The sequence below is a fragment of the Chaetomium tenue genome (genome assembly GCF_020726465.1).
Source record: "Chaetomium tenue strain MPI-SDFR-AT-0079 chromosome Unknown F5144scaffold_7, whole genome shotgun sequence".
NCBI lineage: Eukaryota > Fungi > Ascomycota > Sordariomycetes > Sordariales > Chaetomiaceae > Chaetomium > Chaetomium tenue.
In genome coordinates, this window is record NW_027117335.1 from 37,054 (window position 1) to 48,889 (window position 11,836).

Consider the following 11,836-nt stretch of genomic DNA (forward strand, 5'->3'; position numbering starts at 1 on the left):
ATGTTTCCAGAACTCGTGGGCTTGCAGCAGATAGTCTTGATGCCGGCCGGTAGCGCTGGCGACTCTAATAATTAAAAATAGCCGTCGCGAGGCCTTGGAACAAAAAGAAAAAACCTCGGGCCAAAAAGCCTTCTCGCTTTGCCATGAGTTCAAGGCTGGAAAACGAGGCTTACACCTCAGTGACTTTCTGGGAACTTAGACGGCGCTTCCTTTATGAAATCTTAGCCTACCTAGTTCGAATCAGGATAACGGCACTTGTCTTAATGCTCCGTGACCAGGTAAAGAGCACAAAAACCGGCGGGCGACCAGGATTTCGATATCGGGGTGCCAAGTCCGATCCGGCGAGAATGTTGTACAAAGATCTCCTGCCCGGCCCTAACGGAACATGGCATTTTTGAACCGGCAGAATGCCAGGTCGAATGCCCTTGGCTGCTCAAAGAGCCGGGCCAGCGCTCGAACAAGAAGCAGGGACAGGGAAGCCGGCTCTTTTGAATGAGCCGCCACCAAGGAAGGAGGCATTTTGTTGACCATGGGTCCCCTCTGCGATGTTTACGTATTCCATATCCGGGTATTCATGGTGGATTATCTGTGCCGTTTCGCCCGGGCTTCTCAGGATCAAATTGCTTCCTGTTGGCTTCCAACACTTGTGAGAGAATACCAGCCAATATGTGCCAAGCCATGCATGCGGGCAATCTCTCGATGCAGTCATCGGGCAAGCATGGCCAGGGCTGAAGAATTTTCCGGGTTCTTCGAGGATCTGCCCCGAACTACGCCGGGCTCCTACGGCGAAGGATCCAGATGGATGACGGATGTCACCCGGGCTTCAATCACGCGTGCAAAGAAAGGGGACGCGCTGGGTGCTAAAGGCGAGAGGATCTTTGGGAGGGGCGGCCGTCAAGACTTGAGGACGATCGCATCAATGGCAGCGTGGTCCATCGGTCGGTCAACTGCGAATTCCTCGCAGCGGCATAGGGTCGCATTGGGGCGTCCAACAATATGCTGCCGCTGGGAGAACCCAGTCGGCCGGAATTGGAGCGATGGTCTGGGGTGAGACTTGCGTATTCCGATTGGCGAGGGGACTACACGTCGACGCGGGTGTGTAACAGTATTGAGCCGCGTTGGGATCGCGTCATTAGGAACAGCTTCGTCGTGGCAGTTCAGAGCCGACCATAAACTTCAATCGATTCGTTGCCAGCGGTAGAAAATAGAAAAATAAAAAGGGCGAGCGAGACCATGAGGGTCGTCAACCCAATCGGGAATGATGTTTTGATGTTTTGAGGTTGTGTTGGAAACGTGGGGCAACCAAGCGCCTTGATGGAAACCCTGAAACAAGCCCCATGGACATTCGCATCTTGGCCAATGATAACCCCACAGATCTTGCCAGATGTCGGGCGGCTGCCGGGAAAGCGGGGCAGATTCCGCCACAATCGCGACCACATCCATCCCACCATGCGAAATCTGCCCCGCCACGACCGCTTGGGTCAGCGCCAAAAAATCCAGGGACCAGGAACTGGAGGTAATCGCGTGCTACTCACTCACCAGCCATCCATCCCAATCCGGCAAGAGGTGCATTGTTGTGTGCATTATCCTGTTACCAAGTGGTGATCTGAGCCGTATAACATATACCAATTTCAGGTTTTCGAGCCTGAACCCAAGCTCACCATGGATGCCGAGCTCCGCGCCGTGCTCCCGAATATCGACCCCGTGTTGTCGGAGTACTCGGCCGGCTATCTGACCCATGCCTCCACCGCATGGGCCGGTGATGAGGAAACCGCCGGGCCGTCCCCGCTGAATGAGGCCGCATCCACCATCACGGAGCTGCTTCTCTCAGCTTCTGGGAGCTCTGGTGCTGCTACCCACGACAAGATCCGGGGCTTGGTGGAGAAGTGGGTTGAGAAGTATGCCGCCGCCACCAACGCCGAGGATAGGAGAGGTCCGGCGGTCAAGCGCCTTGACCAGACCATCCAAGTGAGCTCTCAGAGGAACATGTCCTCGACCCTGGCTGTTGCCACCGGTGCTGTCGATCTCGAGTCTGCCAACGTTCGCAAGGTCGAGTCCAAGGTCGACAAAAAGAAACTCGAAAAGGCCGAGCGCAAGATCGCGGCCAAGCAGAACAAGAAGACTTTCAAGACTGTTGAGTACGAGGCTTCGCGTTTGATCAACCAACCAGACTCGACTGAGTCGTACGAGGAGTTCTACATGGCCGTCAACCCCCTGCAGATGGGTGGCCAGGGCGGGAAATCCAAGGACATCAAGATCGACAATATCGACGTGTCTATTGGAGGATTGAGGATCTTGACAGACACCACCCTAACTCTCTCCTACGGACACCGTTACGGTCTCGTTGGTAACAACGGTATCGGTAAATCGACCCTTCTTAGGGCTCTCTCGCGCAGAGAGGTGCCTATCCCAACCCACATCTCTATTTTGCACGTCGAACAAGAAGTATGTCCTAGCCCCTCCCTAAATTGGCATATGCACGACTGACGAAGCGGTAGATCACTGGTGACGATACGCCGGCACTACAGGCCGTTTTGGATGCCGATGTCTGGCGCAAGGTGCTGCTCAAGGAGCAAACGGTAGGTTGCGGCGGGTCTATAAGTGATACACCTCTGCTTTTAGCTAACCCACTTGCAGGAAATTACCACAAAATTGGCGGAGATAGAGGCACAACGAGCGTCGCTGGCTGACACCTCCACCGACGCTGCGAAGCTGGATAAGGACCGCGAAGCTCAGGATCAGCGCCTTGGAGACATCCAAGCGAAACTCAGCGAAATGGAGTCCGACAAGGCGGAATCCAGGGCAGCCAGTATTCTGGCGGGCCTTGGTTTCTCCCCCGAGAGGCAACAGTTTGCCACCAAGACCTTCTCTGGTGGTTGGAGAATGCGTCTCGCCCTCGCTCGAGCCCTCTTCTGCGAGCCTGACCTGCTGCTTCTCGACGAACCGTCTAACATGTTGGACGTCCCTTCTATTACCTTCCTTTCAAACTACCTGCAGGGTTACCCTAGCACCGTTCTCGTAGTATCCCACGACAGGGCGTTCCTTAACGAAATCGCGACCGATATCATGCACCAGCACTCACAGCGACTCGACTACTATCGCAGTTCCAACTTCGACGCTTTCTATGCCACCAAGGAGGAGCGGAAGAAGACGGCCAAGAGGGAATACGAAAACCAGATGGCGCAGCGTGCGCATCTCCAGGCCTTCATCGACAAGTTCCGATACAACGCGGCCAAGTCATCGGAAGCCCAATCCCGTATCAAGAAGCTGGAGCGCATGCCAGTATTGGAACCTCCAGAGGCGGAATACAGCGTCCACTTCAAATTCCCGGATGTCGAAAAGATGTCGCCGCCAATCGTCCAGATGTCAGATGTCACATTTGGCTACTCAAAGGACAAGATTCTACTCAGGAATGTCGACCTCGACGTCCAGCTCGACTCGCGTATCGGTATCGTTGGGCCCAACGGAGCTGGTAAGACGACAATTCTCAAACTTCTCATCGGCAAGCTGCAACCAACGAGCGGCCTCATCTCTCAAAACCCCCGATTGCGCGTCGGGTACTTTGCCCAGCACCACGTCGATGCCCTCGACCTTGACGCAAGCGCCGTCACCTTCATGGCCAAGACCTACCCGGGCAGGACGGACGAGGAGTACCGGCGGCAGCTGGGTGCCTTCGGCATCACGGGCACGACGGGTCTGCAAAAGATGGAGCTGCTGTCTGGTGGTCAGAAGTCCCGTGTTGCGTTTGCCTGCCTAGCCCTTACCAACCCCCACATCCTGGTCATGGACGAACCGTCCAACCACTTGGATATCGAAGCCATGGATGCCTTGGCCGAGGCCCTCAAGGAGTTCCAGGGCGGTGTGCTTATGGTATCCCACGACGTGACCATGTTGCAGACCGTCTGCACCTCGTTGTGGGTATGCGACAACGGAACGGTGGAGAAGTTCCCTGGCGATGTACAGGCCTACAAAAAGAGGATCACAGCACAAGCGGATGCTGCGGGGGTTGTCAAGGCACATTAGGGTGGTATTTTACAATAGGAACATGGTGGTGAGATGTTGCCCCCCAGCTTTTCAAGCTTGAAGACATATCATTCCGTAAAATGTGACATATCAGATGGATGAGTTGAACTCGCTCCGAACCAGCCGGTCTCCACCAAATCCCCGGGCACCGAGGCAGCAGCAATTAACGTTATCTGATTTGAGGAAAAAGCAACACATTCACATCATTCCTATTTCCACTAGGCTTCCTCGGCTCAGGGACAAATATATATCCGCTAGCAATATATGATAGCTTCATGTTTGGCTAGGGAATCCATTTGAGAACAGATTAATGCTGAAATCAGCCTTGAATGTGTCTTACCGAACCGTTGGCCTCTTGCTTTGCTGTTGTCAAGGTGGTGCGGTTTGTGAATGGAGGTTCAAGACTTCCCCCCACATTGAAATTGACCTTGGCACACACATAACCGGCCTAGCGCGTCGCGCCCCCTCTATCACCCTATCAAATCGGGAATAGTGTAAACAACCGAGAGAGAACGCAGGGACCACCAGGCAGCCAGACCTGCCCAACTCTGTTTTGATTGGCGGTGCCTGATCTCCACCCACCCGGCAGCAGCAAGCGGTGTGCGATCGCCTTTTCTCATTTCTTGCCCCAAAAAATCAACAATCTCCTCTTCTTGACCGACTTCTCCACAACCCGACTGCTTTCCACCAGCTCACGTCCTCGACTTCAGTTTTCCTCCTGCAGCTTTGCATTGTTTCGCAGACCAGCTTTCCAACACAAACCGCCAAAATGCGTGAGATTGTAAGTCGCCCCGCACATTCCTGAGCCACACGGCTACGACGCGTCTGGGAAGCTTTTTTTGGGCCCCTGAACTACCCCACCCATCGGGACGACCCTCATTTCCACAGCTCCTGACCGATAGCAACACGACGGCGATGCGAAGCTTGATGATGCTGACTGCTTTTCTTACTATAGGTTCACCTCCAGACCGGCCAGTGCGTAAGTTGGACCGAATCGAACATTACGACCGACCAGCGGTGCAGGATAACTGACATGGAGCTCTCCAGGGTAACCAAATCGGTGCCGCTTTCTGGTACGTCCAAGCAAAGCAAACACTCGTGGCTGATGACAATCGAGACTGACTTCTTTTCAGGCAGACCATCTCTGGCGAGCACGGCCTCGACAGCAATGGCGTGTATGTGGCCGTGACTGTTCCCAGCCGATAAATCCCCGCTCACCGCTTCGATAGGTACAACGGCACCTCCGAGCTCCAGCTCGAGCGCATGAACGTGTACTTCAACGAGGTTAGTAGGGTCATATACCTTTGCACAACCAAGTGATGGCGTGCTCACAGTATTATAAAGGCTTCCGGCAACAAGTATGTTCCCCGCGCCGTCCTCGTCGACTTGGAGCCCGGCACCATGGACGCCGTCCGTGCCGGCCCCTTCGGCCAGCTCTTCCGCCCGGACAACTTCGTCTTTGGCCAGTCGGGTGCCGGCAACAACTGGGCCAAGGGCCATTACACTGAGGGTGCCGAGCTGGTTGACCAGGTCCTTGACGTCGTCCGCCGCGAGGCCGAGGGCTGCGACTGCCTCCAGGGTTTCCAGATCACCCACTCCCTCGGTGGTGGTACCGGTGCCGGTATGGGTACCCTCCTGATCTCCAAGATCCGCGAGGAGTTCCCCGACCGCATGATGGCCACCTTCTCCGTCGTGCCCTCCCCCAAGGTCTCGGACACCGTCGTCGAGCCTTACAACGCCACCCTCTCGGTCCACCAGCTGGTCGAGAACTCGGACGAGACCTTCTGCATTGACAACGAGGCCCTCTACGACATCTGCATGCGCACCCTGAAGCTGTCCAACCCCTCGTACGGTGACCTCAACTACCTGGTCTCGGCCGTCATGTCGGGCGTCACCGTCTCGCTGCGTTTCCCCGGCCAGCTCAACTCGGATCTCCGCAAGTTGGCTGTCAATATGGTTCCTTTCCCGCGTCTCCACTTCTTCATGGTCGGCTTCGCTCCCCTGACCAGCCGTGGCGCCCACTCCTTCCGCGCCGTCTCCGTTCCGGAGTTGACTCAGCAGATGTTCGACCCTAAGAACATGATGGCTGCTTCCGACTTCCGCAACGGTCGCTACCTGACCTGCTCTGCCATCTTGTGAGCCCCCCCCCCCCCCCCTTTTTCGTGTTTGCTGCACGCATAAGCATAGTGCTAACAATACCACAGCCGTGGCAAGGTCTCCATGAAGGAGGTTGAGGACCAAATGCGCAACGTCCAGAACAAGAACTCGTCCTACTTCGTCGAGTGGATCCCCAACAACGTCCAGACCGCTCTGTGCTCGATCCCGCCGCGCGGCCTCAAGATGTCGTCCACCTTCGTCGGTAACTCGACGGCCATTCAGGAGCTGTTCAAGCGTATTGGCGAGCAGTTCACTGCTATGTTCCGTCGCAAGGCTTTCTTGCATTGGTACACTGGTGAGGGTATGGACGAGATGGAGTTCACTGAGGCCGAGTCCAACATGAACGATCTCGTCTCGGAGTACCAGCAGTACCAGGATGCTGGTGTCGATGAGGAAGAGGAGGAGTACGAGGAGGAGGCTCCCCTCGAGCACGAGGAGTAAGCTCACTTGCTTGCTTCGAACCCTCTGTGTCCGCCACAGTCGGACGGCAACTGTTGGACATGAACTGGTCCCCTGTGAGCTAGTCTGAGGCAGGGATGGTGGACATGGACGTAATATACCCACCTTTGTGGCGTTGTGGGTAGGGCTTGGTGGCTGGCCGGTGCCACTAGACTTGGAATCAAGCAACCTTACCAGTGTGTTTTTATGGTGCCCAGTAATAGGAAGGTGATGCGCTTTAACCGCTCCCAACCGTGTAGTTTGTTGATTAATTACCGTGTCATTAATGACAGAAGAGTTACCTGGCGTGGTCCAGAGAAATCGTTAGTTTCCGCCTCGTGTTGGTGTGGCCGAGAACCATTACCACTGACATCATCACTGGCATCACTCGCACCATCCATCCTTGCCCCGAACCACCCCACTAAACCACCACCATTATACCGAACTCATCATCGCCGACACCATCATTAGGCGAACGAGGTGAGCGGAACGGAACGTCAACTGGCCGGCTGGGATACGTGGGACACTAATACGGGAAGACGCAACAGGACTGTAGCACACGTCATCACTGCCCTTTAGCAACACACCGACGCTGCCACCGTTCTCCTTCCTTCGCGTTGCAACCTAATGATGTCTGGAAGCGAGGATTCTCCATCTTGTTGGGGGGGACAAACATCATCATCCCAGGGGGAGAATAGCTGGGTTACACCACCATCACAAGTTGCGTACCTTCGCATTATTCCCATGAACGCGGATGATAATCAGTTACACTCGGGAGACCACTTATCATCATCGGCACACACTTCATCGTCACAAGCCCGAGAATCCCAGCCAACACCAAGATCAACATCATCGAGGGCATCATCTCCTGTGTTTATGACCCAGTCACGAAGACGCCGATTTAAGAGGGCATTACAATGGTTCACATTCCACGGCCGGAAAGGCGAATCGGCTGCTGAGTACCTAGAATGTATCCAGGTCAGCATTGACTTGTCTGAAATTACCGGAGACGCGGTCGAACGGGTGGCGCGACGCAAATTCCGCAGTGGCCTTCATGGTGAAGCCCAGAGCTGGTGGCGCACCGAATATACAGGCAACCGAGAGGACTATGCACACATTCAGAGTGCTTTTCGAGAGCGTTTTCCCATGACAAACGCGGCCGCCGTCATGCAGAAAGCGGCATTTTCGTGAGACACAGCGGCGAACCATCATCCGAATACCTGAAACGGGCAGACAGGCTACATCAAAGAATCGCCTCACCTGAGATCCGGGAGGTCCTGGCCAACCGGCTATGGATGGGCATGTGTGATGGGGAGAAAGGGTCGGCCCTGCGAACCCGAGTCATTGACAGACTGCACGCTCGGGGGAAAATGATTGTCATCGACGGCATTGACTGCCTTGCACCATCCACCACGTTCAAAGATGTCCATGACACCATCGTGGCGTGCACCAGGCCGTTTGGGGCTGGGGAAACCGACGACGAGGATGGCCACGATGGTGATAAGACCCCATCATTCGAGGGAGCCATTGCCAACATCACCGAAAGATTGTCCAATGCGGTGGTGTCGCGAGTCTTGGCCTCGGCAACAGGACGCGGTGGGTCAGGCTGTGAAGTCCAGCAACATGCGCAGATGTCAAGCTCGATGGGAACGGAGAGCGGATTGGTGGTACGGGGATATCATGGCATGGATAATCGGGGGTGATGCGGAGATTCAGCATCCCCCCAAAGGCTCGGCAGATGGGAGCATCGAGGCTCATGTTTGGGGATTCTGAAGAAGGGATGACGGACGTGGATGTATTATGCCCGCCGACAAACGGATCACAGGCGGAGCCATCAGACCTTAAAGCAACAAGCAATATTACCAGTGTGATTTCAAGTCTCTCGTCGGGTACATAAAGGTCAGAGTAGGCGGGTTGCCGTTATTTCTTCGCCTTGTCCGCAGTCTGTGGCCGTGGATTGAGTCTGGTTGAGCTTTAGCGAAGAAGTTCATGTGCTAGTGATATGGGCTGTAACTGATGTGGAAGGGGACGCCCTTTTAACGCAGCTGAGTTGGTCCCTTCATCCATAAGGGAAATACTTGTATACTGTGTGTATATAGTGTCTAATACTTGCCAACCCTAGTTGCGCCGACCGTCTCTTGTTTGACTCCGGCTTGTCTAGCGTCATGTACCATGAGTGCTGCATACGAAGTGCTGTCTGCGGCGACAGTATGACTGGCATACCGATCATGTGGCGGCCCGGAAAGGAGAGAAGTATGGTTGCAAGGGTAGTATGAAGCAGTTTGTTGCGGAGTGCTGGGTTAGCCTTGGGTTCTGGAGGTGAAAGGGGCTCGCTCTGTTTCTACCAGACTGCTAGTGTTGGGCTGAGTGATACTCTCTGTGGCGTATCGTGAGAGAATACATACATAGCCAGCAGGGAGAAGAGCGGGTAGTCAATGGGCAAGCTGGCTCGGGCCTTGACAATGGGAGTTAATGCTGATAATGGCCGCTCCATTCTCGCTGTCCGTCCTGCTTTGGATGAACTAACCATCTCCACGACACGGACAAGTGCTAGCAGGCAGCTCCCTTTGGCCAAAAAAAAGCCGAACTCGAAAGGGGAGCAAGAAATCAAGAAAAAAGAGAAAGAAGTAAAAGAAAACTACGAAAAAGAAAGAAGTAAAAGAAAACTACGAAAAAGAAAGAAAAGAAAACTACGAAAAAGAAAGAAGTAAAAGAAAACTACGAAAAAGAAGAGATAAAGAAAACAGAGCAAAATGTATTAAATAAAAGAAACCGAGTCAAATAAAAAGTAGACTTTGGGTTTTTGACTGACTTTCTTTTCGTTTCCCTACTCCAAGGTTTCGACGGCACCTCAACTTGGAGTTCAGCTTTTTTCTTTTGGCTAGAGAGTGGGCGGACTTGATATCTACGTAGTTTGCACTGGAGGTTGACGACTGATGAACACTCATCGTCCACTAGTTACCCGGAGATATATACATCTGTGTGTGTTATGAGAAGTGAGGGAGGAGTAATATTCTGATCTATTCTCTTGGTTTCCTCAAGTAAACTAAATAGGCCTACTCCATTACGGATGGTTTCTGTTCCAGAGCATTGTGGAAACCCCTTTGCGCAATCACTTTCCTTCGAGTTGTTCAGTACTTGCCCACTTCACCTCGATGCTATTGTGCTACATCTCGACCGCCCGCAGCGGACACAGCCCAACCTCTCGTAGCATGTTCACGGAGCCGGAAAGTTGTCGAAGGCCGGCGGTACGCAACGGCGTAATGGATTTGTCCGCTCCAGGTCCTTGGACTCGTCGTCGAGTCTACCGAGCATCCCCTCGACGGACCAAGTGCACGGTACAGCCACATGCATTCGTCACGAACCATGATGAATTCATCAACATTACTTGGCGCACACCTAGGGAAAACGCAACGCGTACCCGCACAGCGGGCTGTACATCATGCACGTGATGCTCAGATAAAGCCTATCCGGGTAGTACAAACGGGTCGATGGTAACGTTGACTTTCGCCGAGCATCGCAGGCGCGTTTAGCCCAAGGAATTTGAGCTTCAACTCGGTGAGGGTACTTCGTAGTTGTGGTGTAATTCCCATGCCAACTTCCCGAATCGGCAAATGAAGGTATGGAGCAACCGGCCGTGTGTCGAATGGAGCTTCACGATTCAGCCAGCCGAGAGAGCACAGCCCCAAGTCCACTCGGTTCTTCTGCGCCCGCGCTGCAGACCGCCTAACTGGTGGATGCGACACAGGATATTGTCAAACTATTACCTGGATCTTGAGAGTCACCGGAAAAGCCATTCGTGTCGTTGAGGGCACCATGGTTACGGCGGTCGCAAGGATATCCCCAGTAGTCCGACGGCCAGCCCTGCAGCCGTTTGCGCCCGCCGCGCCGTTGAACTAGACGGGCTCTGAGACAACGGGATGCCAGGACAGCCGCAATCTTCTCCGCTCGTTCCTACATTGCCCTGTCCTCCGTCGGACAAGACCAACAGAGAAAACGAAACGAGAGGCCCGCTGGGGAAGAAAAAAAAAAGAAAAAAAAGCAGGCGCTCGTGTTTGTTGCTGCTGTGGCTTCACTCAGGGATCGCAAGCCCAGTCGAAACGAAGAAGCCCCTCGCCATTCTAGGGAAGCTCGGCAGGCTCGTCGTCACACGTCAGAGAGGATCAACCCGCTTCCTGCGACTTGTCGGACAGCGGGTCTCAGCCCCAATAGGCCAGGAATTACCCCATCCACCCTCTCTCATTTTCACTCGAGGGCGCTAAGGCGATTGGGTGCTGACTGCCAACGCCATGTTCCGCCCTCCTGGGTCATCCGCTTCCCGACATCGTGGCAGCAATTTTGTTTGTTGGGAGGTGATTGATGGGGGGCCCTTTCACCACCACCCCACCCCCGGGACGGGGCACGGGGAACATGTCTGATACGGAGATGAGGTATAAAAGCCGACGGAGTTTTGGTCCTTGGAGATATAAAATCCGAAAAGACGGGATGCCGGAAGACCTGGGAAATAGCCTTGCCCTCGGGTCTGGCTGGGCAGGGGTATGAGTCCGAGAGACGGCAGGCCTAACCCCGGTATTTCTTTGCTATGCGAAGGGCGCAATTGAAGGGTTTCGAGAATTGCTGCTAAGGGCACTGTGTCGATGTGTTGAGGAGCGAATCATGGTGCGTGCCCAGTTGGTGACCGCGAAGAACGAGGTGCGAACGTGGTGTAACACACGTGTTCTGTCTGCGATTTGGAATTTCTATAATGCGTTTATTAACACCGCCCACCAAGTTCCATGAAAAGCCGACGTGGACCGGATATACGGTGCCAGTCCGATCAGGCGGCGCTCGGGCCACGACAGCAACGAACGAGCAGGCATATCGCAATATCCCGGGTTTTGCCTGCTTGACGTCTACACTAGTTAGTTAGACACGGTGCGGTGCATCTTCGGGGCCGATGAGGAGCGTTCGGGGAGCAGAAGGATCGTGATGGGAATAACAGGGTTTAGTTAGTTAGGCCGGCCAGGTTTGTTGTTGATCTGAACATGGGCGCCATCATGAAATTCGATGAGTGGGACCGCACGCGAGGTGTCTCAGCGCCATGCATTACACGGGTTTTGGGTGCGAGGAGCGGGAGTGCCCATCCCATGACGCTCGCCAAGTTTCCCATCAGTCGCCGATGCGCATCGGGAGGATTGTGGCAACGATCCATCCTGTACTACAGACAGTACGCAGTCAA

The 11,836-nt window shown here is 54.3% G+C and overlaps 2 protein-coding genes across 2 annotated transcripts; both read left to right on the forward strand.

The window, feature by feature from the left end:
- The first annotated feature begins 1,434 nt into the window (after nucleotides 1–1,434).
- On the forward strand, nucleotides 1,435–4,398 carry F5144DRAFT_584929 (P-loop containing nucleoside triphosphate hydrolase protein). Its single transcript, XM_066789658.1, has 3 exons — nucleotides 1,435–2,445; nucleotides 2,499–2,579; nucleotides 2,638–4,398. The coding sequence occupies exons 1-3, from the start codon at nucleotides 1,663–1,665 to the stop codon at nucleotides 4,021–4,023; spliced, it is 2,250 nt and encodes a 749-aa protein (XP_066638490.1). The 5' UTR covers nucleotides 1,435–1,662; the 3' UTR covers nucleotides 4,024–4,398.
- A 178-nt stretch (nucleotides 4,399–4,576) lies between these two features.
- On the forward strand, nucleotides 4,577–6,952 carry F5144DRAFT_584931 (beta-tubulin). Its single transcript, XM_066789659.1, has 7 exons — nucleotides 4,577–4,804; nucleotides 4,979–5,002; nucleotides 5,071–5,096; nucleotides 5,157–5,198; nucleotides 5,253–5,307; nucleotides 5,368–6,158; nucleotides 6,228–6,952. The coding sequence occupies exons 1-7, from the start codon at nucleotides 4,793–4,795 to the stop codon at nucleotides 6,619–6,621; spliced, it is 1,344 nt and encodes a 447-aa protein (XP_066638491.1). The 5' UTR covers nucleotides 4,577–4,792; the 3' UTR covers nucleotides 6,622–6,952.
- The last annotated feature ends 4,884 nt before the right edge of the window (nucleotides 6,953–11,836 follow it).